Source organism: Leptonychotes weddellii, chromosome 15 (assembly GCF_054177405.1).
Source record: "Leptonychotes weddellii isolate Sample4059 chromosome 15, ASM5417740v2, whole genome shotgun sequence".
In the NCBI taxonomy this organism is placed as follows: domain Eukaryota; kingdom Metazoa; phylum Chordata; class Mammalia; order Carnivora; family Phocidae; genus Leptonychotes; species Leptonychotes weddellii.
Window position 1 is genome coordinate 18,180,363 of NC_138383.1, and position 25,014 is coordinate 18,205,376.

Genomic DNA, 25,014 nt, shown 5'->3' on the forward strand with positions numbered 1-25,014 from the left:
CTCCCCGCTTTCTGCCCACCTGAATGAACCCGCCCACCCGGCCGGCCGCGACTCAGGGAGGGGCTCGGCCGCGGCTCCCCCTCCCGGGCCCCGCCCCTCCCGGGCCCCGCCCGCTCCCCCGGCCAGCCCCAAGCCGCCGCGCTCCGGAGCGCAGCGAGAGCAGGTGGCCGCGGCGGGCTCCGTCTCTGCCCTGCAGGTAAGTCAGCGACGCGGGCTGGTCCACGCTGAGGACCTCGAGGGCAGCGCGGGGAGAACAAGGCAGCCCCCTCCACCTGTCCTGTGCCCTGTTCTCGAAACTGGGGGACCCCAAAGGACAACCCTTTGGCTCTGCGCACGGAGGCTGGGCATCTAGCGGGTGGGACTAAACTCTGGAGAAGTTTAGAGGCTCCCGGCTGGTTATCCCTGATGCTGGGGTGGGCTCTGAGGGATGAGAAGGGACAGAGCCCGGCATTAGGCACGTAGCTTTCTGCAGGAGAGCAGGTTGGGGATAGTGACTGCAGGGCTCCCGCTGAGGACCCAGTGACTGACTGGGGTGCCCCGGGCCTCATCCAGGTGCAGCATCCTCTCCCCACCCTTAGGGAGTGATGGGGGTGACCCAGACATCGTCTGTTCTATGGGTAAATGAGGTAAGAGTGCATAGCTGAGCTGGGACCTGGGTTTTCCCGTAAGCCCAGGGCACCCGCATCATTTGTTACACCTGGGTACAGATACGCATGGGTGAGCGGGAGGGAGCAGGGGATCATCCAGATGGTCTGGGTAGCCCAGAGAGCCTGGGGACTGCCTAGATCTTTTCTGTGTTGATGTCCCAGAGCCAGGTGGAAAAGGTGATTACCGAAGGGAGCCTTACTGCAGATGCGGGGTGCATTTGTACGCTCCATGTTGGGGTTTGGGTTGTAGGAAAAGGGTCCTGCCTCCTAGTACTCAAGGAAGGCTTCCTGGAAGAGGAGGTCTGGGGCTGACAGCTCAGATGTCATGCTTAGAGCTCTGAGCCACAAGGGAGAGTCAGACTTTGGGCCTTGGTGCTGGGCTGGGGTAAAGCAGAGGACCCCAGACTGTAGAAAAAAGGGAAGTCAGGATGCTGCCCTCTGGATCCAGCCAGGACCCCACAGACCTTCTAGAGATCATCACAAGCCCAAGGACAGACAGAGATCCAATGCAGGTGGAAGGGCTTCCTGTGTATGTCTAGTTTCCCCATTCCGTTGTCTCCTTCCACCACACAAACTATCATTGTCAGAAAGTTCTTTCTCATATCTGACCTTCATCCCTTCTGCTTCTGTGCCCGCTTCTTGCTTCTGGGAGGCAGTGTGCTATAGTGGAAAAAGCAGGGTCGTTGTGGTCAGTTAGACTTGAGTTTTATCACCTGTACCTACCGTGGGACCTTGGGCAAGTTACTTAACCTCTTTGAATTTGCTTCCCCACCTGTAAAATGGGGATAATAATAGAACCCACCTCATAGGGTGGCTGCAAGGATTAAATGAGAATACGCACGGAGAGCGCTTAGCATAGTGCCTGGCGCCTGGTGAGAGCTCAACAAGTGTAAGTGTCCCCTCTTGTGTAGGACAGCAAAGCCGATCTGCGGGGGGGGGGGGGGGTGCGGGGGGTGTGTGGAAGTTTTTTTTAAACTTGGCCGGAGAGTGCAATGCCCTTCACCACCACCACCCCTCCAGCCCCTGCCCCCTGCTGGTCCCTGGATCTCAACTGGATCTGTCTGGGCTGCCCAGGGCCCCTCTCCTCCTTCTCTTTTAGTCGCCCGGGGTGAGGAGGGCGGCCCCAACATGGCAGGGGCCACTGGTAGCAGGAGCCCACTTGGGGCTGTGCCTTAAGGGAACAGAGTGGCTTAGAGACCCAACTGAAAAAAAATGCCCCGTTGTCATCACCTCCCTGCCCTCCCCACCTCCAGAAATCCACAAGTTGGGATCAAGCCGCACTAAATTTTTCCAGGAAGATAAATAATACAAGTGACTGAAAGTCCTGTTTGGGGATTGTCCAAGCTGCCATCCAATGGAAAGACAGCTTCAGTCCCTGGCCCGAGCTCTGGAGGCTGCTGGGGAAGGCTGGCTCTAGTAATCACCCTTAAACCTGGGCAGGGGAGGGAGTGCCCGTGCCCCCCCCGGGTGATTTCAAGGGCTCCACTCCCATCCTCCTCTGGCCATCCCTCTCCCTGTGGACTGAGGGGTCAGCAAGGCTAAGGGGATGAGCCTGTACGTCCCCTTCAAGATCACATTCCCCAGACCTGTGACTCTGGAGGTCCCTGCCCAGATGGTCACCAGCTTGCTGCCATGCAAGCCTCCGCCCTGGGCCTGTTCTCAATGCAAGTTATCCCACTAGCATGGGCACCCCTAAACCTGAGGGGCCCCTGGTGACGGCTAAGGGGCAGCTGTTTGCCAAGCACGAGGACGAAGCCAGGATGTGAGGTTGGGCATCCACATGCGTGCATCAGAGTCCCTTGTGGTGCAGGAAGGAGCTCTCCCCACACAGTGTTGTTCTCCCGCAAAACTCCCCGGGGTCAGAGAAATCTGCATTGGAACCTGGTCTTCCAGGTTGTTCTGAGAGTGTCCTTGTCAAGATGGGAGGTTAGAACACATTGTAATTAAGAGTGCGTTGGCTTGGTTTCTAACTTTTAAATATTTAGCCATGCATAGGTGGGCCCCCACTCGTTCTCTTGCCCCAGGCCCCACAAATGTGAGGGGCAGCACCTGCTATTCGGTAAATTCCCTCCCTGCTCACTCGGTCGCCCAGCCAAGCAGCACCCCTGTCAAACCGGGCTTAGGACACGCCCCCCCGGACCAGGAAGGAGCTTCAAGGTGACACGGAGACTTGTCAGCTGTCACTAACAAGCAGTCCCCACTTGGGCTTGCTGACCTCATTCTCCACCCTAAAATTGGGACAGTTTTTTCAAATGTCCTGTGATGCTTAAGAGGGAATGGATGAGAGGGAGAGAGTCGCTTATCTCCTGAGTGTGGGGAGGCTGTGGGCACTCTCTGGGCCCCAGGAGCTCAGTGGAGCTGCTGCAGCAGGTGGGGAGGGCTGTGTGGCCGGGGCGGGGGGGAGGTCAGGGCCAGACCCCACCACCCCTCCTGCCGCCCTTCTCAGAGAGGGAGAGAAGGAGGTGCCCGCAGCCAGGAAGGGGGCGTGGGTCTGTAATGTGGGTCCTCCTGTAAGTTTGGATCTTGGGCTTTGGCTGGAGAAGAGTGTGGGGGCCAGCTGGCCAGGCAGCGGGGGTCATCCCTGGCGGGAATGAACGGCACACTGGTCTCGCCTCCAGTTGAGTGCCCTGTGGCACCTGGACACACCGTCTGTTCAGAGAAGAGAGACGCACGGCCTTTTTGGGGCCGACTCTGACACTCATCGACTCTGATTGGGCTCTTTGAGGACCAGACCCGCCACCTTGGCCTCGTTGGCGCCGTGGAGGACCTGATGGAGCAGGCACACTCACCCTTGGACCCCCTCGCATAGCCAGGCACACTCGTCCCCCTGCATGAGCTCGCAGATGGCGCTGTCCGCGCTTGCACACCCCAAACACGGCTCCGAGTGCAGTGTCAGGGATGGGGCCCCTGCAGGCCCACGCTGACACGTGCACCTGGGCCACCCACCTGCCTCCACCACGGCCACCGTGTCACCCTCCCTGATCGGTGACTTTTCATTCACCTTGGATGACCTGCCAGCTCCAGTGGCCAAGGGTTGGCTTACTCGGGGGTGGCTTGGAGCCAGACGCCTGCAGCGCTTTGGTGTTGGGGACAGAAGACAGCAGTGCCCTCCTGGGGCTCCCTGCAAACCCCACTGGACTCGACATTCAGCACCTCTGCCCCTCCCCCTGGTCTGTCGGGAGTGTCCCCAGGCCCTGAGTCTCTCAGTCAGTCTGTCCCTGCGTAGCTCTGTGAGCCTCTTTCTGCCTCTCAGCTTGTAAGTGCATCTGTCCTCGGGTCCCCTGCTTGGTCCTTCCCCTGTACCTATGCCTGTCATTTCCATCTGTCCCTCCTTCTCTCCCCGTCTCTGGGTCCTACTCTTTTCAGTGTGTCTTTTTCTCTCTCTCTTTTTCTCTGTATGAGTGTCTCTGTCCCCCTCTTTCTAAGTCCCTTTCTTTTTCTCTGTGTGTCTCTGCCCCTCTGTCACTCACACACACTTCCTCTCAGGCTCTCTCCTTGTCTCAGCTCTGTGTCTCTGATTGTGTGGCATCTCTTGAGTTCGTCTGTCTTCACCTCTCTCCCTCTCTCCCTCTAAGTCTGGGTGTGTCTGATCCCCGTCTGTCTTACTCTCGTGAGGTGTCCCAGAGGAGCAGGACAGCCAGATGTCCAGACGTCTCTGGGTGTGTAGAAGGTGACGAAGCACGGGGTGGGGTGCTGGCCTCACTTCTGGGCCACTCCACTGCCCGGTGTGGAGGAATATCAGGTTCTGAAGAGGATGGATGTCAGTCCACCTCCCCCAGCTTCTCTGTGGAGAACTCCAGAACTTGGGGGCTTTGGCTCCAGACTTCTTCGTCAGCCACAAGGCCCAGGGTCATGGCCAGGGAGCAGGGCTGGGGGTTCCGAGCGACAAAGAAGAGAGCCCCTTGTCTGTCTGGTTGATCTGATTGACCCTGAGCTGAAGGAAGGGTGTTGGGGACTTGGAGTCTCCCTCAGAAGAGGGGCTGACTTGACACTTTTCCTCGAAGCAGCCAAGCTCAACGCACCCACCCCAGGCCCCAGCTTCCTGCTCCAAACCGCCGGCGGACTCCCCGCCCTGTTCCAAACGCTTCTGCCAACAGGCCTGGGGCGAGGGGCCTGCTCCGCCGCCCTGTCCTCTCCCCAGGCCCCCACCTCAGCCGCCCTCTCCTCACTGCCCTGGCCTCTCACACAGGAGCAGCTGTGTTGGCTGTTTGTTTTTTTGACTAAGGTTTCCTTGGGCAGGGAGAGGACCGAATCCACAGATAGTTCTCCCCAGTTCAGATGCCCCGGCAAGAGGCCAGACCGGGCCTGCCGTGTCCCACTCCCCTCACTGCCCTCCCCTCAGGTCCCACCTGCCTCTTCTCCATCCTCCAGCCTCAGACTTTTCTCCCCTCCTGGTCTCAGTCCGTGACTCCTCCCACGGGCAGGACGGGCAGGATGGGGAGTATGAGTCACACTGCTCACCACCCCATCCCTCACTGAGGGACGATATTGGGAACTGGAACCCTCCGGTTCTTTGGGGGGAGCTCCTGCAGCAGGTGGGGAGGGCTGTGAGGCTGTTCAGAGGACAGAGACACACAGGTGTGGTCTTCGGAAAGTGGCAGAAGTCTGCACACCTGCCTAACCCGTCTGGCTGAGGCTTGAGTCAGGGCTAGCGTGAGACTCGAACAGAGAAATAATGCTCTAATGGGCTTACGGCCACCGGGGATCTGTCCCAGAACCATCTCCCTGGGACCCTAAGGTCCGTTCCTGGATTGTGGAGCCGTACTAGATACAGAACTGTCTCATCCTGCCCTCTGAGCACCTGAAGAGGTAACGAAATCCCCACCCAGGCAGAGTCTGGATTTGAAACCAGGTCTCCTCACTCCCCACAGCCAGGCCCCCTCACCGGCTTGGGCCAGAGCTGCCCCTTGAGCAAAAAGAACCCACTTCTCTCCGCATCTCACCCCCCCTTCACGTTCCCTCTGTCCTCACTGGCCAGTAGAGGCTCCTGGTCCCCACCCGTGTGTCCCCGGTTGGAAAGGGAGTGTAGGGGCAGGTAGCATTCTTGTGACCTCGTTCTGAGATCTGCTGTCCTAGTTAGCAGCTTCCTGAGGGGAGAGGGACATGAGAAGCTTTTAGACATGGTTTCAACCATCTGGGTGCTAATTGGGAATGCGACTGTCCCTAGGCTGAGGCTGGGACAGCTATTCCGGGGCTTCAGGATGAGGTGTGGAGGTGGAGAGGCCAGAGGGGAGATCAGGAAGTTTCCCCAAATAGCCCAGCCCGCAGCCAAAAGTGGGAGCCGGGTGGTGGTGGGGGCAGCCCAGCGGGGGCGCAGCTGGCCAGTTGGCAAAGGGACCTGGGCCTTGGGAAGCTGGGCAAGGGGCAGGGAAGAAGAAGGGCTGTCATTGTCTTCTTTTCTCCCTTGCTAATGGGCTCCCCTGGAACTTGGTGTCATGAGTAAGGGGGGCAGGGGTTGGGATAGAGGTGGAAGGGTATATCTTTGTCCTGTCCCTTTTTTCTCCCAAGGGCCCTCGTGAGCTCCAGCCCATTCCCATGCCCCTCACCGTCGTGACACTGATTTATTCATCCCACAAATATTTATTGAGCACCTACTATGTGTTACACTTGCTAGGCTTGCCCTGGGAATTCAAGGGGGGCATAAGACAGGGTGAAGAAGGAGTGCAAGGAGGCAGGAAGGAAATCTACCTTAAGGAGGGCAGTGAGGGAAGGCAGCTCATGGAGGTGGCATTTCGGCATCAGCCATGAGAAGGCAAGGTAGGGGCTGGGAGGAAAAGAGTGCTCCAGGCAGAAAGAATAGGGTTTGAGAACGCTCCAAGGTCAGGGGGACCTCGCTGTGCTTCAGGGAGAGAAAGAGCCCAGTGTGGCTGGAGTATCCTGAGCAGGGGAGGGAGGGGTACAAAAACATCAGAGGGGCACAGGATCTTTTGACCTGGACATTTGGACCCCCAGGATGTTTTGAAGGCAAACATTTTAAACCAAAACATACCAGCACTGAAGACTTTTTTAGAAAGTGGTTTCCAGTTTGAATTCTTTTCATCCAACTTAATTTCTTGATCAGATTTTTCCATTTTTCCTATATGGTACAGCTAAACACATTTCTATTTTTTTTAATTCCATTTTAATTTTACTGGAATTATTTTCATCGGCATCAATGCTGTAAAATGTTACTGTCGAGATCTGATCCATCAATCAATTCGGCATCCATTGAAGGCGCCAGATCTTAGTCTCAGCCATTGTGTGACTGACTCAGTAAACACATCTGATTTTGGAAGATTTAAATTTTAAAAAACATTTGTGGTCAAGACTGGATTCTTCTGTCCATTTTCATCAATGAGGAGTTTTTCTGTATCTGGTTCTAGCCATCATCAGTGTTAGATCTACTGGTAACATCCTCAGCTGAAGAGTTGTATTTCTATCTCAGTAAATCTGTGGGAGGAATCCAGTGGAAGGGCGGGTTGGAAGAGGAGAGGGTTTGCGGGAGGTGGGCAGAGGCCAGATCTTGCAGGCTGGGGATAAGGATTCTCCTAAGGTGAAGGTGAGGGAGAAGGCTTTGGAGGTTTAGGGCAGGAGAGGGACATGATCAGATTTCTGTTTTTAAAAGGCTCCTCCTGGTGCGTGGAGAACAAACCGGAAAGGTGAGAGGTGGAGAAGAGGAGGCAGGGAGGCCGGTGAGGAGGCTGTTATGTCAGTCCATGTGGTAAAGGAAGCCAAAAGATTGAAGAAAGATTAGGGAGACAGAAAGGGTAACCAGAGTAACCTCCGTGTCATTCCCCACCCCCTCAGCCCCTGCCTGTCTCTTCCTCTGGGGCCCCAGACATCTTAGACTCTGACCATCCGGAATTTGCACAGGGTAGAGACCAAGAATGGGGTGTTTTCCATGGGGCTGCCTCCCAGTCTGTCTCCTGGCTGAGTGCAGCTGAGGGAGGGTCAGGGATACACTGCTGAGGTTGGGGAGGAAGGGCTAGCTGGGGTGGGGGACGGCCTTCAGATCCGCCCAGCCAGAGCACGTGGCCGGAGAGGCCAGGGCGACCGCAGGCCTGGCGGTGAAACAGACCCAAACACAGGGCGCTTGTCTGGCCGTGGCTCTGAGCTCAGGGTGTGACCCTGGGCAGGGGTACAAAGGGGCCTCTGTCAGTGCAGGGCACGGAGCCCATCTGGGCCAGGCCAGGCGCCGGAGGAGTGAGGGAGGTGGGCCTGGGGGTGCCAGGAGAAAGAAGGCTTGAAGTGCTGTACACTCGAGGTTTGGGTGTCATCTCAGGCAGTCCCTTCCTCTCCTTGGTCCTCAGTCTCCTCACCTGTAAAATGGAATCTTAATCCCTGCCTCCCAGACCTGGTGCATTGTCAGGACCCACTTCGTTGATGGACTAAAGCATCACCTTCATAGAATCGTGTATTTTTAAACATTCACACATAGTGATTACCATGTGCCTGTTTGCCGAACCCTTAATGACTATTGGCTCATTTAACCCCCATAGTGACCCTCTAAGAGAGGTAATATTTATTCTTATTTTACAGATGGGGAAACCGAGGCACAGAGGTGGCCAAGGTCACACAGTTAGAAAGTGGCAGAGGTAGGATTGAACCCAGGCATTATGGCTGTTCTATGTTGCTTCCCAAAAGAAAGGGGTGGCCATCATGCCAGGCCCCTGAAGTGGGGGGACCCTGATTCTTCAGCAGGGATAGGGGTGTCTTCTGGCACACCCATGCCTTAGAGAACACAAGTGTGCAATGTCTCCTCCTATCCCAGGGCCTGGCCTGCAGGGCAGGGCTAAGGGTACGATAGGAGAGAGGGAAGTCAGACTCCACAAGACGAGTCCGGAGGAGGAAACCTGGGAGGAGGGATGGAACAAGGATCTCTCGGAGCGGGTCACAACCCTGCCACCTTTGGCAGGTGTGGGGACAGCTGTGCCCAGCAGAGGCTGGGTAGATTTGGTATTCCCTCAACTAGGACGAGGCAAACCCTATGGGGTGCCAGGTGGTTGGGCTGCGGGGGCGGTGAGCGGAGGAGAAGGAGGAGGAGAAAGAGGAAGAGGAGGAAGACCACGACGACGAGAAGGGGACCCGAGAGAGGGGTGTGGTGTAAAGGAATTCATTAGCCAGGGATGTATTCATGAAAGGACTTTCAAAGGCCAAGGAGGGAGTCGTGGCTGCTGCTGAAAAAACCAAACAGGGTGTGGCAGAAGCAGCAGGAAAGACAAAAGAAGGTGTTCTCTATGTAGGCTCCAAAACCAAGGAAGGAGTGGTTCATGGTGTGACAACAGTGGCTGAGAAGACCAAAGAGCAAGTGACAAATGTTGGTGAGGTGGTGGTCACGGTGACAGCAGTAGCACAGAAGACCATGGAGGGAGCAGGGAGCATCGCAGCTGCCCCTGGCTTTGGCAAAAAGGATCAGCTGGGCAAGAGTGAAGAAGGAGGCCCACAGGAAGGAATTCTGGAAGATATGCCCGTTGATCCTGACAATGAGGCATATGAAATGCCTTCTGAGGAAGGGTATCAAGACTATGAACCCGAAGCCTAAGAAATACTTTTGCTCCCGGTTTCTTGAGACCTACTGAAAGATGTTCCATCCTGTACAAGTACTCAGTTCCAACATGCCCAGTCATGATATTTTCTCAAAGTTTTTACAGTGTATTTTAAACTCGTCCATCAGCAGTGATTGAAGTTATCTGTACCTGCCCCTACTCAGCATTTCAGTGCTTCCCTCTCGCTGAAGTGATTATATGGTAGCAGGGTCCTTGGGTGCTATGTGATACTGTGGCTTCAAATCTAAAATGTTAAATTAAAATGGTGCCATGTGGTTGGAGAGCCTAGGGTCTGGTCGGGCAGGACGCGTGGACAGAGTGGCACAGGGGCTCTGGCCACGGAGCCGAGGGGAGCGAGGAAACAGATCCTAAGCCCACAGCAGTGGGGCCCTTCAGGCTCCATGATCAGCCTAGGAGCATGCCCACGACCTCACTGGGAGGAAGGCGGCGCTTCCCAGGCTGAGGGCAGAGATGCGTCAGCGTGTCCCGAAGCGGCAGATGGTCCCGTGAGGGCGTGGCTGCGGTCAGTAGTGGGGGGCTCTCAGTGCCAAGCTCAGAGCTCAGACTTCGTCTCCTAAACATCTCTCTAGACATCTCTAGAGGGTTGCGGCCCAGCCCAGGATGCCAGACAAATTACATGGACAGGCACTTGGGAAAACTGCAGGGCAAGGGGTTCTCACCTTTGGCTGCACATCAGGATCACCTGGACAGAATTTAAAATCTCGTTGCCCAGGCGGCACCCCAGCCCCGTCCCATCAGAACCCCTGGGGAGGGGCCCAGCGATCAGAAGCTTTCAGAGCTGCCCCTGGGAGTCCAGTGAGCCGCCACGGTCGAGGACCCCAAGGCAGGCCTGTCCCTCACGTCAGCCAGGTCTGGGCTGAACTGTCCCCTCCTGAGAGAGGCTTTTCCTGGCCACTCATCCTCCCTGACCTCGTGTGGTTATCTACTTAGTGACCATGACCATCGCCCCTAGATTGCAAGCTCCATAACGGCCCCTCAGGACTTTTGTTCAGTGCTGGATCCCCTGGGCGAAGAATGGAGGGCCTGGCTTGTGGCTGATGTCCAACAGATATTTACTCCGTGAGTTTCCTAATTCCCTACTCTGTGGTCGGCACAAAGGGAGCCATCTCCCTACATCGTCCCTTAATCTCCCCAATAACCACATGACGCAGATACCATTGGGCCCATTTTACAGATCAGAGAGGTGAAGCCACTTGCCCAAGGTCTGACGACTCCAGTGCCTGGTGTCTGTCCCGGGGCCCCACACTGCCTCCCAGCTCAGGCCATTGAGCAGCCCTGGGGCCGGACAGAGGGCCTGAGGGGCCTGGGACATGTTGACGCAGCCCATCCCAGGGGCGTTCTTGGAACTTCTCGGCTGGTTTTGAAAGGCCTCCTTCATGGCCAGCGAGGGCCTTCTGCTTCCGCCCACATGCCAATTAGAGAGGAGGACTCCTTGATGTGGTCGGCACTTCTCCGTGGCCAGCAAGGTAGACCAGGGCCACCCCACCATCTCCCTCCCTCCTGCTCGGGGTGACGCTGAGATCTCAGGGTCATTTTCAGCCTCTCCCTGCCTCCATCCTTCTGGATCCAGCTTCTAATACTGAGGAAGGGGAAGGGCCCCAGGGTCCAGTGGGGTGGGCCAGGGTGAGAGGATTCTGTTGAACAGACTAACTAAATAAGAGCATCAGGAAATGAAGGGTGGGTCAAGAAAATGCAAAGATCTTAATTTCTTCAGGGTTGATCCTGGCTGGTAGTCAGGGCCTTTGCCGGCCTGCTCTGAATGCAGCTCTTTAAGTAAGAGGGAAGGTAGCCAAGGTCCTGGTGAGGACCCCTGGGCCCTCAGCCTTTCCCTTCCCTCCCATGGGGCAGTATGGGGAAGTCCCCCCAGTAGGCTGACTGCCTTCTTGATTGCTGCTATTGAAGCTAATATTCTGGGGAGGGGGCCACCCTGCTGTAGGCACCCCAGTTCCCAGATTCCTCTCCTCCAGCTCCGGCCTCTCCTATAGAACCCAGGCAGCTTTGCCAAGCCAGGTGAGGAGGTTGAAATAATTTCCGTTGCGTTGGCAACAAACACAAGCTGGATACAGCTTTGGACTGGGAAAGAGTGGGGACAGGCTGTCAGCCTTGCGAGGCAATGGGCAGGGAGGGAGGGGTTTGGTCTGGACATGGGGATGGGCACCCTGGGCGGGAGGGGGGATCGTGGGTGACATTATGGGGGTCCCACCCAGAATCGTGTGCCTGGCTTCTCTTCTTGCCCCATTGGTTTCTAATGCACAGCTGTGAGGAAGTTCTTTCTGCAGTCTGACCACAGTCCCTCCTGCTGTAACAATGTCATCCTTCACGGGACCATGGCTCTTCGCAGCTTGCAGGGGTTGGTCTGTATGTTGTCTTAGTTAATCTCCTCAGCTGTCAGCCTTGGGTTAGGGAGTTATTATCAGTTATTGTCATTGTTATCCCCATTTCACAGACAAGGAGACTGAGGTGTGGAGCAAAGGGGCGTGTTCCCAGGCTCGGGATAGTAAGTGGCAGAGGTGTAATCAGTGCACGTCTGCCGGGTCCCAAGTTACTTGGGTTCCCCTGAGGCCCTCCAAACAATGCTCCCATCCCCCAGACAACGCTCACCCCCTCCCCCAACTCCTCCCCCTGCCATCTCACCGCAACTCAGAAGCAGCCCAGACCTGGGGAAGTCATTCTGTCCATCCCCCTGCCTCTAGCCCAGCGCAGTGGAGCCTCCACGTGGCCAGTATCTGGAGCTCATCTGGCCACGGTCCAAGACAGGGTGATGGTGGCAGTCGGGGGAATCAAGGGTGTCAGCTGTCACTGCTACTTTTTGAGCAACGACTTTTAGAGTTTAATGTGATAATCTCATTCTGATTACTGCAAACTGAGGACCTCTTGCTCGTCCAGGAATCCATCACCAGCCTCACACGAGGAGCAGGGAGGCTCCTCTGGGCCCTCCTGCCTCCCCACCCCCCATCCTCCTGCATGCTGAGGTGGACTGAGCCTTTTGGTTTGGTTTTAGAGGAAAGAAGATGGTTCTAGATCATGGGAGGGATGATTTGGGCCTCCCTACCTCGAGACCTGGACAAGTGGACCCCGATCCTTCCCTTTTACATCTGAGAAGTTAGTGTTCTAGGAAGGTTGGGAAGAGCTGCTGGTGAGTCTGGGTGGGAGGCCGGTCAGAGGGCACAGAAAATCAGCCCAGCCAGGGACACAGGACGTCATCACAGCACCCCCCACCCCATTTTGCTGGCTGGGAAACCAAGGCCTGTTGCTGTTGCCTCCACATCATGCCTGCCCAGAAGTGAACCAATTAACACCGTGTCTGGTTCTGTGCTCCCAGCGCCTGTCTCATTATTTGGGGATTTATGTCTCGGTCACCGTGAAGGACGACTGTCCCGGTTTCCACTGGGGGGAGCCTGGCCAGCCCTGGAGCTCAGCAGGGCAGGGGGTGGTGCCATCCTGCTTGGGGCAGGATGGGGATTTAATTTCAGGGGGATTTGCAACCAGTGGGGAGCCGCCCTGGGCACATGGTGGCTCTGGGCTATTTTGGGAGGCAAAAGGCTGGCCCCGTTGGGGGAGGGATCATGGCGGACTTGTTCAAGTCTTTAGTGAGTTTGCCCTTTCAGCAACGGAACAGAAAGGAGCTGTGATGGACGGGACAGGCCCACCTGAGGTTGGGACTTCTCTCACCCTCCTGGAACCCAGGGGCCCGGAACCACTCTGCGTACCCCCGCCCCAGTGGGGCCATGAGCAGACTAGAAGCAGCCGGCTGGGCAGGGGTCTACAGCTCCTTACCTGAGCCTCTTCGCTGTAGGCTTTGCTTCAGCCGGGGCTCTTGGTATTATTACTATGAATGATTAGTATAACCATCTCATAATTTTGTGGTAGAAATTATATTTACTGAGCACTCAGGGAAGGCCCCATGGGGCTGGGAAGAGGGCTCAGCCTGAAGGCAGACACAACCAGGCTCCTGTCCTGTACAGGCCGATTCCAAGCTGGTACCATGGGCTACATAAGTCCCATCCCCCTTTTAAGCCCCAGTGCCCGGTCTCTCAAGCGGGACCGAACACCTCATTAAGGATGCCCATATTATTAATTGGATGCATATGATGTCGGGCACTCTGCAGGGATGATCTCACATTACCCTGGGCTTCGTTGTTACGTATTCATGGCCCCGTTCTAAAGATAATGAAACTGAAGCTCAGAGAGGGAAAGTCACTTGCCTCAGCCCACACAGCCAGAGTAAGGAACCCAACCCATTTCTGGCTCTCACAATGAGAGTCAGTTCGTTCCTCAAATCCAGCAACATGGGTTGGTTCTCTTTGGAGTGCCAGGCACTGTTCTAGGGCTGGGGATTCCTCACAGACAAGGCCGAGGAAGAGGAAATAATGGGATGAGACTGGGCTGCCATGAGAACTGAGTGGCCCAACTAGAGACTAGGTGGCTTTATTTGGACTAAGGGTCATTATCTGGCGGGGGGGGGCGGGGGGAGGCAATAACCTGGGGCCTGAAGCCCTCCTCCGACAGTGGTAGGTAGGTGAGGGAGCAGAGCACCACCGCCCCGCCCCTCCAACTCCCATTATTATGAAGAAGCTTTCCGTGTTTCCTTCCTCCTCACCCCACCATTAGGGGAAAACAGTCCCCAGGCATTGTGAGATAAAGCACCAGGACCTGGAGCAAAGACAGCCTAGGGCTTGGAGTCAACCAGATGGATTTCAACTCCACCTCTTTCTAGCTGTGTGACCTGGGGCAGTTGAACTAACCTCTCAGAGCCTCCCTTCCCTTATTTTTGAGCGGAATACTGACCTTTGAGGACTATGGGAGAATAGAGGTGTGGGAAGAGTACAGGATACAGAAGGCCCACAGTTAATGACAGTGTTTTGTCTGTGTGCGGGGTTGGAGTTCAGCCACGTGTTCTTCCTACCCAGGTAGCTGGGTAAAGCCACGTCCCTGCCGTGGTACTAAGCTGGTACCTGTGGTCCCGCTGAATGATTTCAACAGGCTGTGGGCAGAATGGGAGCTCCAGCAAGCCGAAACCTAGGTCTGGTGCTCACAGTTCAAGAAACTGCTCTCTTGGCGACTAAGTGGGGAGGCTGAGCTTGCCAGCGTATCTCGGAAAAATAGCCCCGAGGGGTTTCATGGACGCCCCCCCCGCCCCGCCCCCGCCCAGTTCTGTATAGAGCTGACTAAAGAGTGCAGAAAAGTTAAGGGGTGGACAGCATTCTTAGAAAACAGGGTTGAGGATGGGGGGCAGTGATTTTCTCCCTTGTTCTGTTTTAAGGAGGACATTGAAAGCCTAAATCAGTTTAGAGGGATGTGACTAGGATAATAAAACCCCTGGGAACACATTTTTATTAATTGCTTAGTTCGGCTCAGTTGGTCACCACATAAGGTCCTGGGCAGAAGGGAGTGAATAAAGGCCTAGAACTACCCCCACTTAGTGCAGAGAGGTGGCTGGGGCAGGATTTGGGGAAGACATTTCAATACGATGTGGAAAGTACAGTGTTAGGGACCAACGCAAAGTGTCCTGGGAGCACGTAGGAGGGGCTTCCTGGAGAAGGTGGCCATGTCAGGGGAAGAAGGGTTGAGGGAAATGGGTCTCTTGAGCTGGGAGAAGGGACCCCTTAGGAAGAAGCTGCCAGCCATGTTCAGCTGACTGTGGAAGGTGGTATGCGTTTCTTCCACTCGACCAAGGAGCGGATCTAGGACCCATGCAGGAACATTATAGGAAAGCAGCTTTCAGGCTCCCATACAGATAAGATTTCTGTCACTGAGAACCACCCAACGATGGAATATTCTGTCTTGTGAGGCAGGGAGCTCCCTGTGGCATGTGCAAGCAAGCAGAGGCCAGAGGGTAACTTGTCAGGGACAAGTTACAAAAGGGACAGGATGACCTCTAAGACCCCTTCCAAGTCTGAGCAACTGTGACCCTCCACGGCCAGACACAGGATGCGGACTGTGCCGGGGAGAGGTGTGACTGGATCAAGTTAGAGGCCGGACGGTGAGGCGTATGTGTGCGGTGACTATCAGCCCCACCCTGGGCTTTTTTATAGTAACCGCTTTATTTTTTTTTTAAGATTTTATTTATTTATTTGAGAGAGAGAATGAGATAGAGAGAGCATGAGAGGGGGGAGGGTCAGAGGGAGAAGCAGACTCCCTGCTGAGCAGGGAGCCCGATGCGGGACTCGATCCCGGGACTCCAGGATCATGACCTGAGCCGAAGGCAGTTACTTAACCAACTGAGCCACCCAGGCACCCTATAGTAACCGCTTTATTAAGATATAATTCACGGAGCATACAATTCGCCTCGCTGAAGTGTGCAATGTAATATGGATTTACTTTTAGAGTGGGGAGGAACTCATGCATTGCTTCAACAACTGTTTATCGAGCATCTGTTAGCTACACATCAAGCTTTGGGCTGGTTGCTTTAGACACTTGGGAGGTAAAGGCCGTGCCCTCTGGAGGAGACAGGTAAGTGTCCAAGCAGAAGGACATCGTGGGGGATGTGCCAGGAGGGAAATAGCCCGGGGCTGGAACAAAGAATAATGGGCGGGGACAATGGGTCCTGGAGAGGGGACATTGGAGCTGAGGCCTGAGCCACAAGGAAACAAGCCTGTGAAGGTTATGGGAGGGTTCCAGGCCGAGGGAACAGCAGTGGCAAAGGCCTCAAGACAGGAGTGAGTTTATGGGTGTGAGGACAGGGAAGAAGTTCTGCTCAACTGAGGGGCAGCCAGGTGCCCTGCCCCAGTGGGTGAGGCTTGGCCAGGGCTCCCCAAGGTGGGACTTCCTCTTTACAGGGCCCGGTAAACACAATGCCCTGAGCACAATGGGGGTGAGCACAACAGGGGGTGAGCTGTATTTTTTTTTTTTTAATTTTATTTATTTATTTGAGAGAGAGAGAGAGCACACGAGAGGGGGGAGGGTCAGAGGGAGAAGCAGACTCCCCGCTGAGCAGGGAGCCCGACGCGGGACTCGATCCCGGGACTCCAGGATCATGACCTGAGCTGAAGGCAGTCACTTAACCAACTGAGCCACCCAGGCGCCCGGGGGTGAGCTGTATTGACGCATCTTCTTGGGATACAAGAGCCATTTCTACCCCCTTTCTTTGAGACTCACTTTCTTACCCTGTTACTGCCTCTCCATTAACAGAAAGATGGCAGAGCACTCTCAGGAGGTCATGCCTCCAGCCCCTGCCTCCTGCCCACCCCTGCTTGGCTTCATGCCCCTGCCCTGTGCCGCTCCTCTGGGCCAGACACCATGCACTGATGCCCTGGGAGAAATCAGGAAAGATCCCCAGCCACACACACGGGTGAAGTTTCCCCTGCTGGCTGTCTCCCCTGACCTCCGGAAAGGGATCCTAGGAGCAGTCTGGAGTCTCCCGCTTGGTGCTCACTTCGTGTGTGACTGGGGGCCAGTGACAATCTTTCAGTTTCCTGGTCTGTAAAATAGGGATCACACCAGTTCAGGCAGAGTGGTTATGAGGATTGAAGGCCATCCCTCCTGGCACCCAGTAGGTGCTCCCTGAATGTCAGTTTCCTCCCAGCTTCCCCCCAAAAGAGGGGCAATTTGCAGGGGGTGGGGAGATCACAGAAGAGCCCTGGGAGGTGGCCACTTTGGGACTCCCTTCCCTGAGCTCTAGGGCCCCTCGGACGTCAAGGGGCATTCATGCCTGGCCGGCCAGGGATAAGGATACTCACCAATGGGCCCAGCCCTTCTGCAGGGAGCACCCCTGGGTCTCCCCTCGCCTGTCCTCTTGGGGAGCCCCGCCGCGCAGCTCCTTTCCGGGGTCTCGCCTGCGCTCCGCTCCCAGCGGCGCGGCTCCTGGCACCTGCTCTGGGGCCGGCCGGCCGGGGGCGGGCTCAGGAGACTGGCGGCTGCCCCGGGACTCGCAGGCCTGGGACTCACCCCGCCATGCACCTCCAGGAGCCAGGAATCCGGATCGCCCTGGGGGGCCGTGGGGAGCCGGATGCGCCCCGCTCGGGTCGCCAGCGCCCTTCAGGTAGGCGGCAGCGCTGGCCACGGGACCGCACTCCCGGCTCCCCATCCCAGACAGAGCTCCGCTGGGGCTGAGCGCCGAGGGGCCCACGCGCCGGAGCTGGGGGTGTGGGTGGCTCTGTAGGGCTGCGGGCAGCCGGGCAGCCGCAAGGACCCCGCCCCACCTTGTGGGGTGGGGGAGGTGGGCAGGCAAGAACCGCAACTTAGCCAAACGCCGGAGGTTGGGAGGGGAGACAACAAGAGTGATGGCAAGGACTTCCAGTTCCCCCTAGGGGAAGGGAGGCTGGAAGGGCAGAGAAGGTGAGACTCCCCCCCCCCACCCTAAGGAGGGGACCATGCTCTGGAGATAGGGAGCTCGACCAAATAACTCACTTTCTTTTCCTAAGGAGTTTAGAGAATCCCAAAATCAATCCACCCCTATCAGCCCCTGGGATAAAATAGAATGGAAGGAGTAGGGGAGGGGAGATCTCCCACTGTCCTTTTGGGGGTGCAAAGAGCATACTCGCCACCCCCCTCCATTTCCAGGATTCCCAGTCATTGGAGGCCTTCCTGTCCGCCCTTCCCCCTTCAAGCCCATAGCCTCATCTTCGGCAAAGGGCATAGGTGGGGCCCTCCTGCGCTTCCTTCCACCCACAACTCTCAAACAGTCTGGGGACTCCCACCCCTCCTCCCTCTGGCTCCCTGGACCCATGCCCCAGCCCTAGCTTGGAAGTGTTGGTGGTGGAGCCCTCACGGGCAGGGGATGGGGTTTGTGGAGCTACTGCTCAGCTTGCGGGGAGCTGGGCTGGGCAAGCAAGCCATGGATGAGGAGGCCAGTGCACCAAGATCCTGGTCCTGATGCTAAGAGGGGTGGAGGTAAGGGGATCTCCTGCACAACAATCAGGTTTCCCAGGCCTGGCCTGGCAGCAGAGGCTAGAAAAGGGGGTGCTGAGGCTAGTACTCCCTTCCTAACCGCCCCTCCCCATCACCATCTTAGAGGCAGCTTCTCTGTGTGGTCACTGTGGTTAGATAGCAAGAAGGACTTCCTTCCTGAGGGTGGCTTGAGGCTCTTTTGAGGGAGATCACTGCCCAGGAGAGGCAGCCCCTATCTTTGGGGGTGTCAGGATGGCAGGAGGCCCTCTGGGACACCCAGCCGATAGGGGTGAGGACAGAGCACACTGGGGGAGGGGAAGTGGTGGGGGACGGTGACCTCATCTCTGGACCATGGCTCTCCCTCACCTCCCATGCCCTCTCTCTCCCTTCCTTGGAGCTGAGTTTAGGCTTTCAGCACCTCTCAGCCAGTTTACTCCTGAAATCCCCAGCACCCAGCATCCCCAGGGGAAGGTGATGGGCTGCCTCTGTCACTACTTTGGATGGGAAGACAGACATGGCTGCTTTGGCTTGCCCAGTGGAAACCCCCCACCCGGCCCCTGACACCTGGAGCCTCCTGCCCTGGCAAAGCGGGGAGGTGTGGGCTGGGGATTGGAATGGCTGGCCTTACTCAGGCCATCCTACTCCTCTAGCGGGGGGTCTCTGGCTCCTTTGGGGAGTCTGGGGTGTGACCTGGGTGTGACTCCAGCTCTCTGAGCGACAGAATGGTGGGGGTAGATGCCACCCTGTGGTGGCCAAGCACTGAAGTGGCTAATTCCCCCTTCCTCACCCTGGAAAGGTGTCAGCCTTGGGAGAGGGGAGGTGGCAGGAGAGACCAATATGCTCAGTGGTGGCTTCTCAGGGGCACTGAGCTGGCAGCCAGTCCCAGGAGGGCTCACACTCTGCTAGGACAAGAACAAACAAGGCCTCTCTTCTTCCAGACACTTCTCTCCGCAGCTGGGTTGGTGGGGAGGGGCAGGACCCCCAGCTCCTGCTGGTGATCCTGTGAATGAGTAGGATGGGGGCTGCTGGGGCATGCACCCCCTCTGCCTGCATCACAGGATGGGAGAGGACTGGCCCTACTCACCTGCCTCTCTTTTCGACTCTGAGCCTCAGTTTCCTCATCTCTAATGCCTCCAGGGTTGTTGTGAGGGTCAATGGAGGTGCAGTTTGCACAGTGCCCAGAGTGTAAGGGGCACCCACCACGGGCAGTTCTTTCTCCAAACCCACCCCGCCTTTCTCTGGTGGCTGCGACAGACCAATACGACCTGGTCATCCCCTCACCCCCACCTTAGAGGCAGCTGCTGGGAGTGGTGGTGGCACCACGGCCTGCCAAGGACCTAAGAGATTAGCCCAGCCCAACCCCCCTCTCTTTAAAGAGGGAAAACTGAAGCCCAGAGGGACAGGGACTAGCCCAAGGTTGGCCAGCCAGCCGGGCTCCCTTCTCAGAGGCAGGGCCTAGGACCTGGCTGGGGAAGGTGGGAGGGTAGATGTTGGCAGGCATGGGGGAAAATACCAGAGTGTAATTGGGCTCATTAAGGATTTAGTGAGGGAGCCCTTCATGCCCTGCCCAAGGCTGGGACAGGCCTAGACCCTTCACTCGCATTAACCCTCTGGCAAAAGCGGCTCTTTTCTGAGGACCCCTTCCCAGCCTGCAGCTGAAACAGCTCCCTGCTCTGCACTGTTCGGCTTCCAAGGCCCCTTTCCAGCCAGCGCTCTTGGGACAGGCAGGCAGAGAGCTCCACCCCACTGCAGTGCCCGGGGCCCCACGGAGACCCAAGCCCTGAAGTCCATTCATCACTCAGCAGTGGTGGTGGAGGTGGAGCCCTGGGGCCCTGCCTGGGTGCTCCCTCCATCCCCCATCCCCTCCAGCTCCCTACCGGTGGACACACAGACAGACAGGCAGGAACCCTGGCCTCCATCAGCTCTCCAGCTCTGGTGTGAGTCTACCTTTACATGGGTGGCTCCCTCCACCGTCCAAGCCCGGCTCCCTGCTGCAGCCTTGGCCTTCTCTCAGGGAAGGTGGGAGCAAGAGGGCTTTGTCTGTGCAAATCACAGACAGACAGACACCTGGGTACGTGCATGCTCTTTTGCTCTGCTTTCACTTGGTCATTTCCAGAACTCAGTTCAGGTTCAGTTCTCCCCCTTTCTTCACATCCCTCCCTCCCAGCCTCTCTGGCTCTGGCACCTTCCTGCCTGGCACTCCAGCTGTTAGGGGCTGGGCAACCCCAAGTCCCCCCAGGAGTCCTTCCCAGAATCTGAAAAACCCCCTCCCCACCCAGAAGTTCAAAAGAGGACTTGGCAGACTTTAAGGAGAGGGGGGATAGGGCAGTGGTTAAGGAATTGGGCTCCAGGGTCAGACAAGTGTAGGTTCCCTGTCTGGCTATGAAACTTCTCAATGCCTGTTCTCTAATCTATGAAGTGGGGTAATAGGTTAATAATAGTGCCCACCTCATGGGGTGTTATGAAGTTTAAAAGAGATCCTATGTGCAAAGCACCTGACACATAGGAAGGTCTCAATAAATGGGGTTGCAAATCTGAAGAGGTGGCCTGGGCAGCTGGGTAAAGAGGGAGGCAAGGAAGCTTCTAGAAACAGCTCTTCACTGTCTTTCCATGTACTTTGAAGCAAGTCCACTCACCCCTTCTGGGACTCAATTTCCTCTTCTGTTAAAGAGAACATGTGAGCCAGGTCCTGTCCGAGTGTAGGTCCAGCGAGGGTGAGTCATGCTGCCGCTTTATAGGCAAGGGGTGCTGGCCTGCCGATGCTCACAGCAGGGGTGCCCTCAAAAGTGTCCACCCGTCCACATTTTCTGCCTGGGAGTCATAGCTGGAGCAGTGTGGCTCCTGAGGGGACAGCTGGGGAGGCTGGGTCAGGCCGGGCAGGTTGCAGCAGGCTGGCAGCCTGGCCAGGGGAGCACAATTAGCCCCGGAATCCAGGCAGGCCCCGTGAGCCCAGAGGCTGTATATCACAGAGGTTTAATCAGCCCCACGGCAGATATTTGTCGGCTCTCTTGGGCTGTGTCCTCAGCCCGCCTGTCATAAATTGCACTGAGATTTCAAAATCTCCCGTCCCCTCGCTGGCAGGGCAGGCAGCTCTCCTAGGCCTGGCCAGGAAAACCTCATTCCCCTGAAGCCTCTTCCCCACTGGCAAGCGGGAGCCCCCCTAAAACACTTGCATGCGGTACTTTCTTCCGGTTCCTTCCTCCTGCTGGGACGGTGTGCAGGCCGGAACATAACTCTGATGACCTCTCCCTCGAGGTGAAAGTGTGCAGAATGTAGGTGGGGACTCAATCGGTGCAGCCTAGGAGGGGGTCGGCCGCAATGTGAGGGGAGTAACCTCCCAGGGTGCCCTCTGTGGGCAGGACTGTGCCCTGGACCCCAGACACAGTGCCCGGGAGGTTGGCGTGGCTCGGGCTAGGGACGGCAGGAGTGTGGGGGAGTGGGGTCCTCCCCTCCAGGAGGGGTATGGAGTTGCCCCCTTCGCTTCCCGCTAGGTGTTCGCGGCGCCACCTGGAGCCTGTCGCTGGTACTGCACCCTCGCTGCTCCACCTGGCTTCCGGGACGGCTGCCCCTCAAACCACCAGACACCGTTGAAAGCCTTCGGGTCAGAACTTCCATGTAGCAGTTTCCTAGGGCCACGGCAACAAAGTATCACCAACCGGGTGGCCTACACAACAGAAATGTATTGCCTCACAGTCCTGGAAGCTAGAGGTCCGAAATCAAGGTGTCATCAGGGTCGGTTTCTTCTGAGGGCTGTGAGGAAGTCACATGTCCCTGAGCTCGGGAATTCTCTGTCCCCACGAGGGAGGAGGGAGGCTCAGGCCGGGCCCTCAGGGAGCCCACCCCCCCGGCCATGGGCAGTCCAGGTAGAGAGCACGCACACAGATCCAGGAAGTGAAAAGGAACACAGTTCAGTGTGAGGAAGGGAGTTGGCAAGCCCAGAAGAGAGCAGGTTAGAGCTGAGGAGTCAGGCAGGAAGGTTCGAGAGAAGTGAGTCGGAACAGGAAGATGGTGTGTGGCAGATGAGGGGCCTGGAGGGGTGGCGCAGGCGTGTGTGCGTGTGTGTGTGCGTGCGTGTGCGTGAGAGAGAGAGAGAGAGAGAGGGAAGAGGCTGTGTTCAGCCGACGCAGGCAGCAGGGCCCAGATCGTTACTGAAAATACCAACTGTTGCCACGGCCTGGGTGGCCAACACAGCAAGGGACATCTGGAGCCACGTGGGTCAGGGGTGGGGATGGCTTCACACACTGTCAGTGTTTGTGAATGTCACCCGGCGGGCACTGGGCACAGGGAGGTAGGGTTTCTGCAGTCACCCCTCTGGCCAGCGGCCGCAGCAAGCACCACATGCCTGCCTGTCACAGGACTATCAGCGCCTGCTGCGAGGCTGAGCATGGGGCCCTGGCTTCCCCCGGCGCGACTCCCCTAACCTCACTGCTGCCTCCCTCTCCCTGCTCCCCCGGGCCCCAAGGTCCAACTCTTCCTCTCTGAGCTTTGCTCTGTGGCCGAGTCCCAGGTGTCGGCCTCTTGGGGTGCGGACATTTGTGACACTCTTCCAGACATCCCTGTATTTTAATGCTGCTTTGTGGTTTTTTTTTTTTTTTAAGATTTTTTTTTAAATTTATTTATTTGAGACAGAGAGAATGAGAGAGAGAGAGCACATGAGAGGGGGGAGGGTCAGAGGGAGAAGCAGGCTCCCTGCCGAGCAGGGAGCCCGATGTGGGACTCGATCCCGGGACTCCAGGATCATGACCTGAGCCGAAGGCAGTCGCTCAACCAACTGAGCCACCCAGGCGCCCAATGCTGCTTTGTTTGAAATGGACCTCATCACGCTCCCTTTGCCCCCTTGGGTTGGGGACATCCAAAAGCTGGGGAGTTTCATCTGGGACACAGGGCACAGGTGTCTCAGGGTCTTGAACCCCTCTTGCTCCTTCTATGTGTTCACAGTACTCAGCCTGTTTACTTGTCTCCCTCTCTCTCTGCTCAGGTATGAAGCGGCCACTGAGCCCCTCCCCCCCGGGTGAGAAGGAGCCCCCCATATCTGGAGCTACGGAGTGCCCCCCTCGGCCCCCAGAACTGCCTAAGCCCAAGCGTGAAAGAAAGCGGCCGTCCTACACGCTCTGCGACGTCTGCAACATCCAGCTGAACTCCGCAGCCCAGGCCCAGGTGCACTGCGGGGGGCGCGCCCACCAGCGGCGGCTAAGGCAGCTCAGCTTGGGGAAGACCCCTGCCGGGCCAGGTCAGTGTGGAGGGGCACTGCTCCCACAGGCTCCGTCTATGCCCCATGAGAGGCTCTGGGTCTGTGGCCTCTCTCTGGAGGGTGTTGGGTCTGGGGTGCCCTCAGCGGGGTCTCAGGGTCGGAAGTCCCCCTGATACATCTGGAAAACTGTCCGTGGGGTCTCTCAGGATCTGAGGGTCTTTAGGACTGAGGACTTCTCTTGAAGTCTTTTTGGGGTGTGGGAGCTCTCCCTGTGGGGTCTCTTGGGGCCCCGTAAGCAGCATTTCTCCAGCCTGGAGCCCCCTGGCAGGGATAGCCTTTCTGACAAGAGGTAGCCTGGGCTCCTGCTCTAGCCTCTGAAGGCTGGGGTCAGCAAGGTGCACGGCACTCCAGCTGAGGGACAGACAGGGGAAGCCCCTCTTCCTTTGGCGGCGGGACTCCTGGCCAGGATTTCTGCCTCTCCCTGGCTGGGGTGACTTTGCAGAGGTTTGGCTGTGAGCACTGAAGGGGCCGCTGGCTACAAGACAGATTTCTGGGGGAAATGGGTGAATGCATTCATGAGGGTGATTCCAGCTGACAGGCACACAGGGGCCATGGGGAAAACTGCGTTTCCCTCACTGTGCTGGGGCCTGGAGACAAATCCCCATCTTCCTCCTCACCGTCCTGCTCCAAGATGGAGTGTGGCTTTTGGTCCGAGGCAGACACAAAAAGAGCAGATGAGTGTTGTGGGTGCCATGTGTGGGTACGAAGGGAGAAAGGGTGATTATACCTGGGGACACCAGGAAAGGCCTCTTGGAGGAAGGGGGGACACAAAGCTTTGGAACAGGGGCGTGGGAAGAAGGGACATTGCAGGCAGAGGTCACTGCATAAGCAAAGGCAGGGGATGGGTCTGATGGCTGGTATCAACTCAGAGCTCTACCTGAGCTTGGGGCTGGACTCCAAGGGTGTGACTCTGAGTAAGAGTGTATCTGACTATATGGATATTTCTGGAGTGTGTGTGTATGTCTGTGTTTCAAAAGCCACTCATTCTTTCATTAGCTATTTATAGAAACCAACTATGCAAGCTGCTGTTTGGATGATTCGTATTTTTACTTTTTTCCAGCTTTATTGAGATATTATTGACATATGTGTCAGTTTAAGGTGGACAATGTGATGACTTGATACACCTATGTATTGCAAAACAATTACCACCATAAAGTTAGTTAACACCTCTAACTCCTCACATAATTATGATTGTGTGCGTTTCGATAACATTTAACATCTCCCAACTTAAGTGTGTAATATGGCATTGTTAATTATAGTCGCCACACTGTGCATTTGATCCCCACATCTTATTTATCTGAGCTGGGAGTTTGTCCCCTTGGCCAACATCTCCCCATTGCCCCCACCCACCAGCCCCTGACCACCACCACTGTAATCTCTATTTCTATGAGACTGACTTTTTTGATTCTTTTTTTTAAGATTTTATTTATTTATTTGAGAGAGAGACAGAGATAGCAAAAGAGAGCACGAGCGGGGAGGAGAGGGAGAAGCAGGCTCCCCACTGAGCAGGGAGCCCAATGCGGGGCTCCATCCCAGGACCCTGGGATCCTGACCTGAGCCGAAGGTAGCTGCTTAATAGACTGAGCCACCCAGGCGCCCCAAGACTGACTTTTTTAGATTCTGCCTATAACTGAGAACACACAGTATTTGTCGAGGAATTCATATTTTTCAAAGGTGGCATACCGGCCTGTCAAGAAAGAGCTGTCTGAAGACACATGCAGACAGGTTTGTCCAAGATAAT

General features: G+C 56.5%; 1 protein-coding gene, 1 long non-coding RNA gene and 1 pseudogene across 3 annotated transcripts in view; 2 read left to right on the plus strand and 1 right to left on the minus strand.

The window, feature by feature from the left end:
* Positions 1-8,735: 8,735 nt before the first annotated feature.
* Positions 8,736-9,412, plus strand: LOC102742015 (alpha-synuclein pseudogene; annotated as a pseudogene).
* A 6,660-nt stretch (positions 9,413-16,072) lies between these two features.
* On the minus strand, positions 16,073-22,024 carry LOC145717338 (uncharacterized). Of its 2 annotated transcripts, none has more exons than XR_014140486.1 (3): positions 21,901-22,024; positions 16,873-21,686; positions 16,073-16,613 (listed from the first exon to the last, which is right to left on the minus strand). It is a non-coding gene; the product is annotated as an uncharacterized LOC145717338 (long non-coding RNA). The 2 variants fall into 2 exon arrangements; XR_014140487.1 differs by lacking the exon at positions 21,901-22,024 and having other exon boundaries at positions 16,873-21,320; positions 21,530-21,594.
* ZNF385C (zinc finger protein 385C) overlaps positions 21,935-25,014 on the plus strand; it is a 27,545-nt gene continuing 24,465 nt past the window's right edge. The window contains exons 1-2 of the mRNA XM_081805003.1: positions 21,935-22,030; positions 23,001-23,252. Of these exons, the coding sequence (XP_081661129.1) occupies positions 23,003-23,252 (250 nt within the window). The 5' untranslated portion in view covers positions 21,935-22,030; positions 23,001-23,002. The remainder of the gene's footprint in view (positions 22,031-23,000; positions 23,253-25,014) is intronic.